This window comes from Cyprinodon variegatus, unplaced genomic scaffold (genome assembly GCF_000732505.1).
Source record: "Cyprinodon variegatus isolate N-32 unplaced genomic scaffold, C_variegatus-1.0 Scaffold590, whole genome shotgun sequence".
NCBI classification, from domain to species: domain Eukaryota; kingdom Metazoa; phylum Chordata; class Actinopteri; order Cyprinodontiformes; family Cyprinodontidae; genus Cyprinodon; species Cyprinodon variegatus.
Genome location: NW_015151043.1, coordinates 491,260 through 510,250, shown reverse-complemented (window position 1 = coordinate 510,250; position 18,991 = coordinate 491,260). Strand labels below are relative to the sequence as shown.

At 36.1% G+C, this 18,991-nt stretch overlaps 2 protein-coding genes across 2 annotated transcripts in view; both read right to left on the bottom strand.

Annotated features, from left to right (window-relative positions):
- LOC107095987 (ELKS/Rab6-interacting/CAST family member 1-like) overlaps positions 1 to 10,049 on the bottom strand; it is a 53,026-nt gene extending 42,977 nt beyond the window's left edge. Inside the window, exon 1 of the mRNA XM_015392410.1 lies at positions 9,809 to 10,049. The gene's annotated coding sequence lies outside the window, so the exon portion shown is untranslated. The remainder of the gene's footprint in view (positions 1 to 9,808) is intronic.
- A 7,039-nt stretch (positions 10,050 to 17,088) lies between these two features.
- Positions 17,089 to 18,991, bottom strand: part of LOC107095990 (E3 ubiquitin-protein ligase TRIM39-like) — a 3,799-nt gene continuing 1,896 nt past the window's right edge. Inside the window, exon 2 of the mRNA XM_015392412.1 lies at positions 17,089 to 18,913. Coding sequence (XP_015247898.1) covers positions 17,178 to 18,911 — 1,734 coding nt within the window. The 5' untranslated portion in view covers positions 18,912 to 18,913 and the 3' untranslated portion in view covers positions 17,089 to 17,177. The remainder of the gene's footprint in view (positions 18,914 to 18,991) is intronic.

Below are 18,991 nucleotides of genomic sequence, written 5' to 3'. Positions count from 1 at the left end.
TCTATCTATCTATCTATCTATCTATCTATCTATCTATCTATCTATCTATCTATCTATCTATCTATCTATCTATCTATCTGTCTGTCTGTCTATCTGTCTGTCTGTCTGTCTATCTATCTATACAATATGGACACTAGCAATTCAAACTGACACTGTGAAACACGAAGAGGAAAGACAATCAGGAGAAATTTTTTGATACAATGACTTTCTCTTTGTCACTTAGACCTCGGCAGGAAACATAGCGCTTAATTTTGATAGATATGCATGAACAGGAGCAAAGAATGGGGCTGTCCCCCGCTTGATTATACCATTAATACCCATAATAATAATAATAATAGTCTGGAAAGTAAAAACACCATCTTTGTTAAGCAGACTCCTTCATCTGCTCATATCAGCATTTTAGACTGGGGATAATGAGCAGAAATAAGAAAAAAAATATATTAATTAATGGAATCCAAACATAAATATTAATACCTGTATTTCAGCAGCAGTTATTGCTTCTGTTTTAACTGACAGTTTTTAATCACTTTCATTTATTTTTAAAGCTTGAAGTTTAAAACTACTTTCAAACTAGTTTGTAGAAGAAACGCTTCCAGTCCAAATTGTTGCTGTGTTAACAAAGTTTTGTTAATACTGGGGAACCTATGCAGTGTAAAGTTGCAGCAGGGTAAAGAAGAGAAACCTTGACCTTTGAAATAGCAAAATTTAATCTAATCCTTATTTTAAAAAGCAGGAAACAGTTATTTTTATGATATTAAGCTATAAAGACAATATCTTTGATAAAAAACCTACAATATATACTTTTTTTTCATTTTGGTAAACCTCCAGTTCCCCTTTCTCATTTCTGACAGTCTTCTTGGTGCTTTTTCTTCCTCTCACGACCTCTCCCTTCCACCGTCAGCATTCCTGAATGTGTTCAACACGATCTATTTGTGTGACAACCACACATGCGTCTATCGCAGGCCCACAGCGCGGCACAGAAACACACACGGCTCAGCCTAAACTTAGCTGGCTGCTACCCAGGCAATTTTGTCAAAGTTCGTGTCTCGCCTGGGGATCAGCGCTCATGAAGACACATTTTTATTCATGTTGGATATTTCCGTTCTCCTGTCAGGCTGGTGAGATTTGATGTGGCTTGAAAGGACTCACTGGTGCTGTCTGGAGATGTACGTCTCACTGAGTCATCCCGACTCGCCTCGCTGGCAGAGGAAGTTGTGCTCCTCCTGAACCTAATCTGTCTGATGATTTAAGGAGATTAGCTTCCGTTCACCTGAACCTGCTTTAACTTTCACTCTTCCTTTATCTGCAACAACAACAGCAGTGCAGACAGTTCCTATATATATTGCTTCCTCTAATAAAGATATACAAAAAATCATCATAAACTCTGCATTTTTACACAAGCTTTATCCCAATGTTTTTTTTATTAGACTGTTTTTACTAGTTGTTGAAATAAAGGGTCAATGCTATGTTAACCACAGATTTCCTTTTTTCCTGGGGTGCAAATATGATGTTGCACGATTTAATTTCCTTGAAATTGCCTCAAAATGAGCAAAACAGCAATTTTTTTTTTTTAAGGGTTACATAACAGATTACAATAATCTGAGACTTTAACTGTGACGGTAAGCGGGAATTAAACTGAACATTTTGGTCAATAAATACTCCAGGTTGCACAAAGGATAAACAAATAGGAAACATCTCATGCCCAGTGGTAAAGCATGGTTGGGGAACTGTCATGCTCAGGGCTTGGAAAGCTCAGGCTAAACCCACACAAGAGGAAGTCTCATACAGAGATTATATTTCTGTTCTTACATCAATTAACTACAGAGCTACAGGGTGAATTGGTTTGGCAGCTTGTTATATTTGAGGTTTCTCTGATCTCGATGAGCATTTTCAGTATAGGCTCTAGTTCCTCAGATGCTAAATTATCTTTAGAAAGAAGTATTTTAAACCAAAACTCTTTGCAGCACTTTAAAGAAATACTGCTTTAAACCTCTTTAGTGATTATTATTATTATTATGTATTTTTTTTACACATTTTTATGGTGGTTTCATTCAATATTTTCGATTTTTTTTTTTTAATCAAACATCTAAAAAGGCCAGCTAGGGCTGTCCCGATCTTAATTTGATATCAAAAATTGGTCCAATTTCGGTTAAAAAACAGGATAATCTGTGTAAATCAGCCTGCATTTAAAATCTCAGACATTAGAAAGCACATAGAAACATTTTGCCTCTATCCGCTTTTGTTGAAAGTTTATGTAACTCTATGGTGAAAAGAAAATCGGTCAGTTCTCATACTTTATGTTGGTAAATCTCACTTATTCAAGCCTTTTCTATCTTTCCTCACTGTAAAGGTATGAATGAATAATGCCGATATTGTATTCGAGTCAATATCAGTATCTGTTAAAACTTAAAGCTGAAATATCGAAAACGAAAAAGTTCTATCAGGTCACCTCTACTTATGGAAGAGGATTGTGACCACTGAAATTTTTTTTAAAAAGTAAACTGATTTTTTAATTTCCTTTCAGCTTAATATGGGAAAAAAGTCAAAATTCTGACTTTAATCTCAGAATCCTGACTTTAATCTGGGAATTTTGGAACCAAACGTAGATGGGCACCAGGAAGAAAGAGATGTGGGAGCAGGATTAAAGTCAGAATTCTGAGATTAAAGTCAGAATTCTGAGATTAAAGTCAGAATTATGACTTTTTTCCCATATTAAACTTTAATAAAATGTAAAAATCAGTTAAATTCTTTTTTTCAGGGGCCATAATCTTATTCCGTACCTATTATTTACCTTTGGAAATTCAATATCTCTGTCTTTTCCTACCAGTATATGGTAAGTAGCAGTAGAGAGGAAGGAGCTAATTAAATAGTACACATTAACTGGAACTCCACAACACTGCAAATTAAAACAGACACCACAAATCTACCAGCGATAAATCAAACAGCCGTGTTATTTGCTGTAATTGAAGATGCATCAAATAGTGAAGTAGAATACACCCCTGTGGCACCGTCAGTCCTAAAGCGACTCCTTATAGTGATCTACACTCTGTCAGTCTCATAACGACGCCTGTTTTGCTTTTCAGAGGATAAAACATCCAAACACAAGTTATTTATTATGTCTCTGTAATGGTTTGACAAATTCTGCAATTTCACAGCAATAAAGAAAAATCTGGGGAGTTATTGTTAGGGCAACTGTTTTTTTTTTTTCACTGTTGGAGTGAAAATTTGCAAATAAAAATGTAAAAAAAAGTAGGAATTATAGATATTCTTTCCATTTTTATATTTGATTTACAATGTTTGGTTAAACTCAGGCTTTTTAGTGGATATCCAACAGCAGAACCACATGCAGATGTGAAAGGTGAACAATGGAGTCGATTCATGAGAAGAAAAAAAAACAGTAGAAAAAAGAAGGAATGCTGCTGTTCTGCACGCTGCTCTGTGCACAATTAAACACTGCCTCTTATCAGTTTAACTGTATCTGTGGGGTGTATTTCTAATTCAAACAGGTCACATGATGTTTTGTCCAGAGTGTTGACATTTATTCAAGTATTGTTGATCGACTCAGACCGTAAAATATGAATATAACCATTTTATCTCCAACCCCACACCTCTCATGATGCTGAAGGTCATATGGTGTTCAGACTGATTCAAACCAGAAAGGAAGATCATTTACCATGCAAGTAATATGCTATTTTTTAATATATGTCCCAGTTATCATTAATAGGACCCAAAGTTAAAGAAATTAAATATTAATACAATAAAACATCTGGAATAGCTCTGTTTGCTTTAAGGAGGAAACTCTCTGCTCCTCTCTGTCTATCAATGTTTAGGCAGCTTTAAGAAAAAAACAGAAAGAAGCTGCAAACCTCAGGTTTGACCAGAAGTTATTCACTCCCACAGCATGCACTCCTCCTGACCGACCCGCAATACGCCTCTCATGCTCTCGTGGTTTCCAACATTTTCCCTAAAGTCATGGCAGTCGGTTCGCTTTGCCGCCTCAAGAGGGAGACTTCTGGGTGAAACCCAAGCTGTTGTGCAAAGTAGCTCACAAGCAACGCTTAAATATGTAAGTATTGTTGTGCAATATGTTGTGCATATCTCATTGTCCAAATATCTGTATGTGCAAAATCTACATAGAAAAGAACTGCACATATTTTAAACAGATTTCTCCCTTGTGTGTGTATATATATACATGTTTTTACAATAGAGGAAGACATGCTTGGACTGGTGCAAATATGCATGGTATCAGCTCTGGCTGTTAATTGTTCATCAGAGTAAAGAGTGTCTTATATAGAGCTGGCTTTAGCCCATAGAGCTCTAAACACCTGACAGTAAAGGGCTGAACAGTTTGTGTCCAGGATGTGTGGGGTCTGCAGAGATGCTAGTTGGCCTTCTCCTGACCAGAAACCTGAACCCTGATGATTCTCTCTGTAAACCTGATGCTTAATTATAGTCTGGATATTTTTTTTTTTTACATCAACCTATATATATTTTTGGTTCCTTTTTAAATAATCTTAATTTTAAAAAAAATTGAATATTTACCCGCACTATTACATGTCATAGAATACCTTCTATGCAGGTTTATTTTTGTACCATCAAAACATCAGTTTCTGGATTAATGTGCCCTCATTTCATAATCAAAAAAAAGGGGGATTTTACTAAGTATTTGGACTCTGGACCACTCTGTGTGTTTGTATCCATACATTTTGTATTTTAGCAGTTATATTTCCAGTTTAGAGTGATGTTTTTATATGCTTTAATCCATATTTTAATTCTTTAAAGCCAAGGCAGGAGCAGATCTGAGCAGTAAGCTTTGAGTAAAAGCCTGTATTCATTATATTTTTTACTTTATATAGACTAATGTTTATTGTGTTTGCGTAGTTTTAGATAAACAGACAGAATGGGAATCCAGTTAGATTTGATGTTTTGTCTTTAAATTGAGCTTCATTATCAGCCTTACAAAGAACTAAAACTGCTATTTAAAGATCACCATCAGCAGTTCAAAGAATCTGTATTTGGTGAACGACTTTCCAGTCCAGATTGAACTTATTTAACACATATAATTGAAAGGTGCAGATTGTTTAACGTTTTGTACTTACATTTTTTAATCGTCAAAATATATCAAGGTAAACATGGGTGTCAGTACTGTCTTATAAAACCTGAAATAAGGGGCATGCAGTAAGTAAAACCTGCAGGGTTACAACTAAATAAAAAAATACAGTGGAAAACATCTAAATCTAGATAAGTCGGTTTTTATTTTAAATAAGTGCATTAGTTCTTGAGTTGAGAAGGTAAAAGGGAGGTTTTGCCAATGGAACAGGACAATTTACATTTAAATTAAGAAAACGCAATTGCATTGTCTTATTTCAAGTGCATTTTATCTAAATATCTTATTTTAAGAGTAAAAATACTCATTCCATTGTAAAATCATTTAATTTCCCTACTCGAAATAAGGGTAAATACACTTAATTTCTACTTATTATTAGACAGTTTTTCCAGTGTAAGTGATATAAATTATGTTAAATAGGGATAAAAAAAAAAAAGTATCTTAAAACCTGTAGAGCTCCTTCAGCTTCAAACAGGTTTTTATATCTTTCAGCTTAATTGCTTCTATTCATACTTATACAATGAGGTCTGTTTTTTTGGTTGTTTTTTCATTAGCCTGCCTTGTCTTCTTCTCCCACTGTCTCACAGTGTTTGGGCAGACTGAGTTTATTTAGCACAGCTGTAAAGTGAAGTGAAGTGAAGAGAAGAGAGATTTTGCTGTTTGGCTTTAAGCGTTTGTGATCGGGCGTCATCCCAGGCCTGTCTCTGTGTGGCTCTACACTGAGAACAAATCATTATGACGGTTTGCTGCTGATTTATGCACCAAACCCTAAACTCATCAAACTTTATGTCAGCGTTTGTTTCATAAAAAAAAAAAAAAAAAAAAAAAAACATGCATAAAATTGCTTCAACTAAATATACTTTGTAATATAGCAGCATTATACTAAAACAAAGAAAAGAAATGTGTGTTTATCTGCTTTAAATAAAAAAACAGAGAATATATGCCATAGATTCCTATTAAAATAACATTTATAAATACACAATTATTTCTTTGAAATTATAAGATTGATGAAAAAATGTTGCATAATCATCCTTGGCTTCCTGTTCTCCTTGGATGGAAATATAACTAAATGATCTTTCCCACTCCTAAAAAGAGGAAAAAAAGAGAACATGCACTAATTTAATTAGAGAAATAAATAAATAAAAGGAAAAAACTATATTTGTCCATATCTACAGATAATTAGTTAATCGGATTAATCAAAATTAATAGATTTTTGATATACTCGTCAACTGAATAAGTAATTGATTAATCATTACCTGGATTCTAGAGACTAAAACATCCATTTAGATGACAGAGCAACCCACTTAGAGCAGAAATTATACCAAAAAAAAAAAATATAATCAACATTTTGCATTTAAGATTAAAAAAAAAATGTTTCCTCTGTCATGCTCTATCCAGAACTCCTCAAGTGGAAAATTTGTTTTTTAACTTGGTTTAATTTCGTAAAAATTCTTTTTTAAGGAATCTTTGGCTATCCGATTAATGGAAAAAATAATCGACAGATTAATCGATTTGTAAAAAAGTTTTAGTTGGAGCACTACACATACTACTTTTAAAAATTTGAAACTAAAAGATCGACAACATAGACTTGGTGACGAAGAAGTAAAGAAGCCAAGGATTGCAACAGAGAGTTAAAAACTGTATGTGCCTCATGTTAAGTACGGTGGAGGATATATGATGCTGCGGGCCTAACTAGGAGAGCATGAGAACCTTGTTAGAGAGAACCTTTTTAATGTATCTCCAGTAAAAATCTTTTTGAATCTATTGTCAGAATAATCAATGAAAAAAAACAAAGTTATTTTATTCATGTCCTCCATGTTTAGAAAAATTGCAATAACCATGAAACCAAACAGCTTTTACAGTTGAACACCTTTTTTTTCTCATCTGCAAAGTTCAGTCAACTTGCATGATCTATGATTAGAAGATATAAACAAAGGCTGCCCTGCTGCAGAACAGATAGGATCTGTTCCAGGCTACTGTGGGCTACAGGAAATGAAGCCACGCTGCAAAAGAAACCCACATAACCCAAGGTTCACAAGTTATGTCACCCACTGTACGTCACATCTGTGCACAGACACACATTTTGGGCTTATCTAATCCTGGCTGCTGTTTTCCTGACAAAAAGAAAGCCTTAAATGCACCGCTGGGACTTCAAGACTACCACAAAGGCAGGGAAGTGGAAAACTAATCCGGAAGAGATTGAGAGGGAGAGGTGAGCTCCTCCTGGTCTATCATGGGGACAGGAATTAGTTTGTTTAGTCAACTTGTCAGGTTAAACAAAAGGGAACGGAGCGGTGAGGGTGACCCAGTCCTTTTTTTGGGCAGCTACCATCAAATTAAGGAAAACAAAATGAACTAATGTAAAGAAATTCTCCCTGACGGCCTGAAGGGAGCACAAATCTCACACCCGACTAGTAGAAATACAATTTTTGGATTCTGTTTGACTCTATTTCAGGTCCTTCATGTTAATATAAAGGCATGAAAGCCTTGAGGGATTTCAGTTAACCTTTGATGTGAAAACTTCATCCTCGGCAGCTTGTGCAAAAGTATTTCAGTTGGTGGAAATTTACACTCCTACTCTCCTCCCAATGAACTTTATAACATTTGATCGTACTACAACTATAAACTCTGATGTTTCTAATGCCTTTTTTGTCGTATTTACAATAGAATAGAATAGAATAGAATAGAATAGAATAGAATAGAAAATCCCTTTATTGTCCCACAATGGGGAAGTTCTGGTGTTTACAGCAGCAAAAAGATTATTTAAAAAATGTTTAACACAAATGTGGACCTTAGAAAAAAATATAAGATTTACATAGTTGTGAAGCGTTAGAAGATAAACAATAAAATACTGTTCTATAAAGTGTTTTAATAATATAAAATTGTGCATCTGGAGAATAAAATAACCAATATACAGTTATGGATATTTTTATAATAGCGGATATTTGAAAATACCGTAGCAGCAACTTCAGAGATGGACAAAATGACTAAGAAAGACTAAGACAGAAAGTGTGCAAAATCAGCATGAATGTAACAACTTATTGAGTTTGTTGTGAACAGTGGTGCTTATAAAGTCTTCCAGCTGCTGGGAGGAAGGATCTGTGATAACGCTCCCTGGTGCATTTAAGGTGCAGCAGTCTGTGACTGAAGGAGCTCTCCATTTCTGCAACAGCTTCATGCATAAGGGGGAGATTTTATCCGACAGAGATGTTAATTTAGTTAGGGTCGTTTTGTTTAATTGGGATATAGAAGAAAATCAAACACTTATTGGGTTAAAACTCAGCTTAAAGGAAAAGTCTGGTCAGCAAGGACTAATTAATGGATAATTATTTATACCTAAAACTAATATGTTTGCAGTGATTTAATTAATTTAGCGTCAATCAGTAAAAAAAATTTTAAAAATAATTTATGTTGCGATCACTGAGTTCAGGACTCTAAGTTGGGCCATTTTTGCCCAAATATAGTAACACCTCACTCCTGACAGCAGTGACGTCACGGTGCGGTAAGCCTAGCGCCATTCTCCCCGCTTTACAAGCAAAATCAATGGGAACTACTAGACACATCTGCAATCAACAACTATTATTGAAGATTTCCAGAGGACTTCACCATTGAAATTCACCAGAGCTATAGTGAAACTGACAATGCCCACGTGCATGGCAGCTGGCTGTTGTAATTTTATCTTTTATCTGTACCCCCAAATAATTCAAAATTTAGTTCTAAAAACAGCATGACTCCTGTATCTATCATCTTTAATGTTTGTATATCGATGTGTATAATTAACCGCAGCGTTTCTGTTGTCAAGTAGTTGTTAATATATGAAAAATTTTAATGTTTAATAAGTTTGAAGATTCCCCTTCAGAGTATTACTGCTGCCACAGTCTGTATTAGAGGCAAAAAATGATAGGGGTGGCCAATGATTGGGTAAGGGTGGCCATGGCCACCCCTGGCACACAATCTAGCTCCACCCCTGCACCCTAGGGGTTGCAGACCCCCTGTTGAAGACCTCTGCTGTAAGACTTGCAGCTGGAACATCTGGCTCTACAGCAGATCAGCAGGTTTTAGATGCCTTCATACTAGAACAGATATGAAGTTTCACCCACTGTAAGAAAACACATAAACATCCAGTATTTACAGAAACCTCAGTGGAAGGAAGCAGCTCAGTTCCCTGGCTGGATGTTGCAGGGGTGGTGCCCTGAAATGTAGCTGTGGGTGGGTGGAACCAGTAGGAAACAACAACACCAAGCCCAGATCAACACAGTACTATCAGATCTTAGATGTGCACAAGCTGACTTGCAGATGCATTCACCACTGGAAGCTGATTGCTGTGCATCTGGATCTTCCTGCAGATGCAACTTGTTATTGGTAAACAAAGTGACAGCAAATGCAGCTTCATGTGCAGCCTGCAGATAGATAATCGCCTTTAGTGGCACAGACGAGGTGTTATTGGCTTGTTATACCAGGGGGGAGCCTGTAAGCTGCATGCACTATATGAGTTGCATGAATCCAAACACAGTAAAGAAGCTTCTCCTCTCAGCTGACCCGAGAACTGCTGCGGCCATCAATTATTAATTATGTTTATCCAGGCGTCCCCGTTATAAAGGAGGCAGCCTGACCCACAGTAACCCAGCAAACAGTCACACATGTCGGCTTGTGTAATGAAACCTCTGCCCCAGACTGCCAGCTCTAAGTTTCAGTACTCACTGCGGCTGTGTTGACCCCCTCGTAGTGAAAGAAGAAGGGAAAAAAAGGCCAGTCACAGCTCTTCTCCAGTTTCCCTGCTGCTGTCAGCCATTAAAGTGGCGCCTTAAAGCGTTACAGACTCACAGATAGGATTCAGAGCTGTGTTTAAGGGGTGTCTCCCTGGTTTTCAGGCTCTGTTTCCTTGTCTACGTCCGTATCTCCTGTCTATCTTTCCCTCTTTTCCGTCTTTGCCAGCTCTTCCACTGGCGACTTCCCCGCTAGTGGTGTGCCGCTCACGCCTGAGCCGGCTACGTTTGCTGGCTCTTTTTGTGGGAACGCTTTGACCGCAGGAATAAATACTGCTAGGATTGATTTTGAAACGCAATGTGTATAAGCATATCAAGTGCTATTTTCATGTTAAATCCTGAAACGTACAATTTTGTACGAATTTACTCAAATATTGCATATTTATTTACCCAGACAGTTAAAGATTTTGCTTAATTCACTAGGGCTTTTTAAAGTATGTGCCTTTAACTGCCAATGTTGTGTTGAAGTGTGCAATGCCACATATATAATCATATGCGTATATGTATTAATTAGAATATTATTTCAGAAATATACAATATGATAACTTAATACCCCTGATGAAAACAGAATATTTTTTTAAATTCTGTAACACAGTTACACTTTAAGTCATTTTTTCTACAAAATAAGAAGAAGAAAAAAAAAAAAAAAAAAAAAAAAAAAAAAAAAAAAAAAAAAAAAAATATATATATATATATATATATATATATATATATATATATATATATATATATATATAACATCTCATTAAGACTATATAGTGTTGAAATGGGTAGTTATAGGATATTTTGCAGATATTGATTAGTTTTTCCCTTTTTTTAACTACTTTAACAGTGATTTGTCTAAATGTTAGAGTTTATCATAGGAGGACTCTCACATACAAAGTGGCAGAGTGGTGCTACAAGCAGATAAAAAGGAACACAGAATTAGGCAGGTATTGGGACACATGTAGATTTCAATCCTTCAATCTTCACTTCTTGTAATGTCAAAAACAAAAAAACGCTTCATGTTTTTTGTTTTATACAAGATTAGGCATAACCTGTTTTATTTTAAGGATATTTTTTAATTTTTCTGCATTAATTTAGTTTCAAACCTTGATTTTATCTTTTTGCCCGTTCATTCTTATCTAAGCCAAATGATGCGAATCTCTGTAAGGAGGTGGAATGCCCATTATGTTCCCTGATGCTTTCCTGCTCTGGCACTCCCGTGACGTCACGGAGACAGTGCGCGCGCCTCCGACAAGACCCCATCTCCACGCGCCCCAGCCTCTGACTGGGTCGCGTGCGTGCCAGTCCTATTATAAAAGAAGTACAGTTCATCAGTATAAAGTAGGGGGAAAAAATAGCTGAAATGTGTGTCCTTCTTTAGATATAAAGCTCTGATTGTCTTTAAGATAAAAAAAAAAAAAAGCTAGACTCAATCTTTACATCCAAAAAAAGTTAATTGCATTCTATTTTAGGGTAGATTTAAATAAAGTTAGTTAATATTTAAATTTTATATAATATTATTCATCATGGTCATCTTTACATATACAGAAAATCACTTCATATATAAGAGAAATAAACTATAAAATATTATCTGACTCAGTCATAAAGCATTTAGACATAAAAAAGATTGTGGGTCACATTTCTAAATTTCAACTCATATTCTCTGCTTTTAAATCAACTTTTGAAACAGCATCAAATAAGCAGCAGAAGAACAGAAGCAAACATCACGGTTCGTTGGTGACAGATATTATTTGTGACATTGTGCCCAGAAAGTAGCACCAGTGGCATTAGAGTTAACCTTCAGCTTCTGATGACAGTTAGATCCAATACCCAGAAATAAATGTATTTCTCCTGCTCTCATCCAGCTTACATTGGATAAGCTGGTTGATGAGTTACCAGATCAAAAAGAATGCTTCACATAGATTTGATCATCTGTTGAATTTTTCCCTTCAACTTTATTTAATTGATGCTGTGTTTGAGGAACAAACATACTTTTGACATTTTGTACTAATGCAAACAATTAGCCACAAAAATCCTCCAAAAGAAACCCAAATGATGACCTTCATCAGAGAAACACAGAGTCATACATTTACAGTGTCCCACTTCCCAGGGGCCCAGTCAGTCAGAGAGCTGAGGTAAAAATAACCCAGTGGCGTAATTCCCCCTGAGAGAAACACATCACTGGAGCTTGACCACTGCAACCTTCTATGTCCACTGATTTAAATGAGAATTATGCACCCCGGTTTCCCCATGGACAGTGGGTCTTTGTCAGAAAGACATGTCCTAATTAATCTTATTGATACAGTGTCTTGCAAAAGTATTCGCCCCCCTTGAACTTTTCAAACTTATGCCACATTTAAGGTTCAAATATAAAGATATAAATTGTATTTGGTTTTGAATAATCAACAAGTAGGACACAATCATGAAGTGGAAACAAAATTACTCGACATTTTAAGCTTTTTTTAGAAATAAAAAACTGAAAAATTGGGTTTGCAAAGTTATTCGCCCCCTTGAGTTTATACTTTTTACTGCAATTTCAGCTGCAAGTCTGTAGGGGTCAGTCTCTATTAGTTTTGCATATGAAGAGACTGACATTTTTGCACATTCTTCCTTGCAAATCAGCTGAAGCTCAGTAAGGTTGGAAGGAGAATGTTTGTGAACAGCAGTTTTCAGTGTTTTCCACAGATTCTTGTTTGGACTTTGCCATTCTAACTCCTGCATATGTTTATTTGTGAACCGCTCCATTGTAGATTTAGCTTCATGTTTTGGGTCATTGTCTTGGTGGAAGAGAAATCTCAGTCTCAGTCTCAGGTCTTTTGAAGACTCCAACAGGTTTTCTTCCAAAATGCTCCTGTATTTGGCTCCATCCATCTTCCCATCAATTTTCACCACCTTGATTGCCCCTGCTTAAGAAAAGCAGGCCCAAACCATGATGCTGCCACCACCATGTTTGCCAGTGGGGATGGTGTGTTCAGGGTGATAAGCTGTGTTGCTTTTATGTCAAACATAAAGTTTTTGCATTGTTGCCAAATAGTTTTAGTTTGGGTTCATCTAACCAGAATGTGTTCTTTTACGTTTGCTGTGTCTCCCAGGCAGCTTGTGCCAAAACTTTTTTTTTTCTTCAAAGTTTATTTATGCTTTAACGTGTGGTACAATATAAAGGCATAAAAAAGTTATATAAATAACAATATTCCTTTAACATATAAACATAATTGGGCTAGAACAAACCTCAATATACCCGCATATATACACCCATACAGAATATAAAAAAAATAAACAAAATTAAATTAAAAAAAGTAAATAATAAAAAAATAAAAAATAAAATAAATCAATAGTAATAATAATAAAATAAATAACTGCAAAAAAGGATCAAGCCAGGTGAGCATAATGGGAAGTGGAAAGAAACTGATATATCAAAAGCAAATATTTAAAGTAAAAAGAACCACAGTATTAAAATCATGTTATATTTTTCCCTTCCTTTCCACACAGTCCATACGGGCACTCAAAAAATATATATATAAAAATAAAAATGTTTATTAAAGATATTGATAAGAACAATGCCTAACAGCTACATACATTTCACCTCATCAGTTCTTGTTCCAAAACTTTAAATAAGAGTTTTTATGTATTTCTTTGAGAAATGAATTTCTTCCAAAAGGTCCAGATTTGTGCACTATACAACTTTTTGTTGTTCTTTGGACAGAGTCTCCCACCTCAGCTATAGATTTCTGGATCATCCACAGTGATCATGGGCCTCCTGTCTGCATCTCAGATCAGCCTTCTCTATGTTTGAGCTGAAAGTTTAGAGGGACGGTGGGTCTTTGTAGATTTGCAGTGGTCTGATACTCCTTCCATTTCAATATCATCGCTTCTACGGTGCTCCTTGGGATGTTTAAAGCTTGGGAAATCTTTTTGCATCTAAATCCAGCTTCAAACTTCTCCACAACAGCATCCCAGACCTGCCTGATGTGTTCCTTCTTCTACATGATGCTCTGATTTGAACAGGTGTCTGAGATGATCACAGAGCAGGTGCATTTATACAGAGACTTGTCATCATCAGTCATTTAGGTCAATATCGGATCATTCAGAGACCCTCTCTGAACTTCTAGAGAGAGTTTGCTGCACTGAAAGTAAAGGGACCGATAGATCATTTTGCAAACCCTGCTCTTCAATTTTTTTATTTGTTAAAAAAGTTTAAAATATCCAATAGATTTCTTTCCACCTCACGATTGTGTCCCAATTGTTGATTCTTCACAAAAATAAAAATTCTATATCTTCATGCTTGACGTCTGACATGTGGCAAAAGGTTCTAAAAGTTCAAGGGGCCGGAATACTAACATCTGAATCAGTTATCAACTGATCATGTTGTGCAACCATGTTTTTTAAAGATGCCCTCACTCTATCAGTGCCTTTTGATTAATCACCAGTTTCCTGATCCTGCAGCTTTGGGACACTCTAAGCTCCATCCTTGGGCTAATCATTGGAGTAGGGTTAAAGACTGGCTTTATTGTCTATCTAATGTTTGATGAATGATATCATAAATAAAGCTTGGATTGTGAAAATGCCGTTAAGGCCTTATAAGATACTTCTAGATGTGTAAATTTGTAAGCGACATTTCCTTACAGCTTTGAAGCTTTTTTTGCATAGTGATTTTGTCTCAATGCAAAATGTATACCCAACTTGTTGAATTAATTTTGCTTAAATTCCTATACTTTCTTCAATTGTTTTTTTTTTTTTTTTTTTTTGTTATTTTATGTTGTTCAACAAATCTTGATAAAATCCATGAAAGTTTTGTCTGCATCTTAAAAATGGAGTGTTGCAATTTTATTCTGGTCAAACTAAGAAAAAAATGTCCACCTGTCTGATCACCTATAGCCATGGGGAGCCTGAATCAGCAACCTGCTGCTGTCCTGGTTTTGGTCTTAGATATTTATAAAACAATAGTGCCACTTAGTGGTCACATTATAATATTGCAGAAAAAATCCTTAATTTTTTTTTTTTTTTTTTTTAGGAAAAACTGAAAGTATTACATTGGTCTGAATTTTTTTTAGATCATTTTATGCTATACCTCAGTGCTGTCTAACACAACATTATCAGATAAACAGAGGTCTCAGTCTACAGACAGGTTCCTTCTGGTTTGCCTGATTATCTCCACAGGCATGCATTCCAAAAACAGGGTATAGTTCTGGTGAATTGATGAAACACCAATGAGTAAAGGATCGAAAAGAGAGCCAATGTCTCTATGAGTGTTAGTTTTGTGAAGGAGCACACCAGACACCTGGGTTCCATGTCATGATCCTGAATTTGGTTCAAGATCATGACAAATTTTGAGGAGGAAATAATTTCCTCCTCATCCCTGATTGTTATGGTGAAGTTAATCTCTCTGTTAATGGATTCGCTGACCTCTCCCAGGAGCCAGCTGCTGCTGATCAGGACTTTACAATAGAACCTTTACCAGTACATGAGGCTGGCAAAGGAAGAGGGGAAGATCAGCTGATAGGTCAGTTTCTTTCCATCCTCAGAGAGGGGTGGAGCTAGATAGGGGGCCAAGGATGGCCATAGCCACCCTTACCCAATCAATGGCCAACTCTGTGGCCACCCCAACCATTTTTTCCCTATAATATGGACAGTGACAGCACTAATACTCTCAAGTGAAATGTTTTAACTTATTTAACATTTAAATTTTCTACATGTAAACAATTACCTGACAAAAAAAAAACAACAAAAAAAAAAACACTGTGGTTAATTATGCACATCAATATACTAACATTAAAGATCATAAATACAGAATTCATGCGCTTTTCAGAACTAGATTTTGTCTTTGCTTTGATTATGTTTTTGCAAGTCATCTAGGACTCTTCACTGAAATCAGAGATAAATAACTGCTTTAATAACAAGTAATCCATTTAATGTCGATATTAGTACATGTAAATATTAATTTCATGCATAATGATTATTAATAAAAGTAGGTAAGTAATGACAATGATTAAGATGTTCGCCCCAGAACTCAAACTTGAATTTTGCCCACTACACCTTTAATTCAAACAGCATGGATGTTTAAATATATGCATCTATTTGTTAGCAAAGGCTGTAGGAAAGTTTAGTTTGTCTTTATTTAGAAAATATGGATGTTGTGATTGTTCATTTTCCTTTTGGAACCGTGGAGATTGACCCTGAGGTTCTGGCACCTATCTGCTTTTGGCCACCCCTTAGTGTTCATTGGTTATTGGCCACCATTATTAACATTTTCTGGCTACACCTCTGTCCTCAAAAACCATAAGCCAACAGTTGGCTTTGAAAGGGTCCAAAGTCAAGTTAATTGCATTGTATTCCTGGATCTTCATCAGATGGTCCAGTGGTTTTCCCAGCTCAAGCATAATGGGTAGAAAAGGTAAGAGAAATCAGTGTTTTAAGACTTTTTAAGAATGTTTTGGATAAAATGAAAACCTCTTGTTGTGTTTCAACTGTTCTGCAACGCAGAGGTTTTTTTCTCTAAAAACAAAAATCTTTTAAAGCTGCATCCTTGAGTAGAATTAACATAAAACATCCTGAGGTATGTTTTCACATTAAGAAGAATAAAATGAATCTGCTGTAGAAGGAATCCCTGGCACATGCACCGTATGAGTAAAATCTGTAGAAACTAAGAAAATAATGTTCAAAGGTTTAAACAGTAATGGAAAAACAGTCATGCAAGGGATGTATCATGTCTGGTCTTAAGGGAAATAAACAGTGCTGTACAAAATCAGACGCAGGTTTTTAGTTAGTTTAGATAGTATTTATTCAAATGGCCTTACAAGTAGATGAAAAAAGAAGTGACATGAGACATATTTCTTTGATATTTCAAGATCAAAGTGATTAAAGATTTTAATATTAAAATGTTTGGATTTAAAGCAAAAAAAAATTACAGTAGTTCAGAAACTTTTAACAAAAACTACATTCCCCAGATATAACCATCTAACAATGAAAGTCTATATATATATTTTTTGCAAATAGTCAAAATGATCAGAGCTGTTAAGCCTCACAGCCACCCTAAATCAACTTTCTAATGATGGTTAAATCTATAGCCTCATTAATCCCTTTTATTTAACATTTGATTTTACTTGAAAATCATCTCTCTCTCTCTCTATAGATATGTATATATATAATAAAGTTTACATGATTAGCTAGCTATAGTATTCTCTCTCTCTCTCTATATATATATATATATATATATTAGGAATTTGTAATAAACCTCATTAACATTAACAGTGATTTTTAATCAAGTTGATATACATTTTTTTTCATTAGATCATCCATTTCTCAGGTATCTTAGGATTATCTTAGCATGTGCATTCGACCGGAGTGATAGTAAGACTATCTTGTAAATAACAGCCATTGTACATAAAGAAGGGGTAGATCTTTGGTCTGTATACCGGTGAAAGTCCTATAACTGAGTAAAGCAAACCTTGCACTCCTGTTTTTGTCTCCGTAAAGCAGCATTCTGTTAAGGATTGTAACAGGGTCCTGGAATTGACGTCATAGAAGGAAACTTCTCCCTTCTCGTAATCTACGAACACACCAATTTTTTCGATGTTCTCTTGAAAATATGGCCCAAACCATAACCAGGCTCCTTGCTCAGGTGAGAGAGGCCAGACTTCTCTGTTAACTGATTCTTTAACTACTCCCAAGACCAAGTATTGACTGTTGGGGACTACCACTTCATAGTAGAACCTTCCTGAATTAAAACCTTCATTTGCCAATACAGCACAACAACTTTTAAATTGCCATCGCAAAACAGGGAACCATTGCTCACTCTGTCTTAAGCTCAGTGTCTTCCCATCTCCAGATACAGTAAGATGTGGGTGTGCGCTATAGGAGTTTAACGTCACATTAACTGCATTGCATTGCTGAATCATCATGAGCCTGTCCTTCGGTGGACGCCACGCGTCTTGGACAGAATTTCCCATCCTTTTGTTTTCATCCTCATCTGACTGTTCAGGTGGTTCACTGAAATCAGATGACCTTACCTTATTAATCAGCGTATCTACCTCCTTAATGACTCTCTCTTTAATCTGAGCCACTGACTTTTTCACTATCTTTACATTGGTGGGCTGTTCAGTCAGTTGATCAATCTGGTAAGTGTTCTCGGGTATTTGTTTGAACTGACAGCTCTGCAGCAGGTAGAGGTAGTCTTCTAACTGTATGCGCTTCTCAATATCTGATCTCCTTCTTTTTAAATCAGAAAGTTTTTGTTCCAGGAGAGTTATCTGATCTTCAGCTTGTTTCTCTGATTCTTTCTGCTTCTCTTCAATTTCCTTAACCAACTCTCCCTGTTTTCTTTGAAGAAAAGCCACTAGAGCTCTCCAAACTTGTACAAGTTGTCCAATGTCATTTACTGACATGTCCCTGCTTCTCTGAACTGAATCTTTGTTTTTTCTAACACTCCCTGACATAACGTTCTCCATCTCTTTTAACTCTGAGGTCAAGTTGTCGAAAATGGCTTTTCTGTCTTTAAAGGCGCGCTCCAGTGGAACAACCTTATGTGATGTGTGGTCGTCATTTAAACAAATCAGACAAACACACTCTTCGTCGGTGCAGCAGTAGAGCTCTAGCATCTTGTCATGCTTTTTGCACACCTTGTCCTCCAGATTGGACACAGGATCAATCAGTTTGTGCTTGTTGAGGTTCTGGTGTGACTCCAAGTGTATCTCACAATACGAGGCCAAGCACACCAGGCACGTCTTGCTGGCTTTAAGCTTTGGTTTGGTGCAGATGTCACAGGTAACCTCTCCTGGTTTGGCGATGATCTTAGGCAAGTCCTTGACTCTCATGTGGTTGAAATGCTCCACCATATCTCTAAACTCTGTGTTGACCTGGAGCCTTGGTTTGTTGCCCAACTTTTTCTTACAGAGAGGACACTGTGCAGGTCCACTAACCAGACTGTTCCAGTATTTCATGATGCAACCCTTGCAGAAGTTGTGTCCACATGGAGTGGAGACAGGCTCATTAAACTCACCAAGACAGATTGAACACAGGAGCAGTTCTTCATAAAGGATGCTGCAATTTGAGGCCATATCTGGAGAGGAAAATCAAAGTAGTCATTTTAATACCAAGAAGACGATATAGAATAGACTGGTGTTTCATAATACATTAT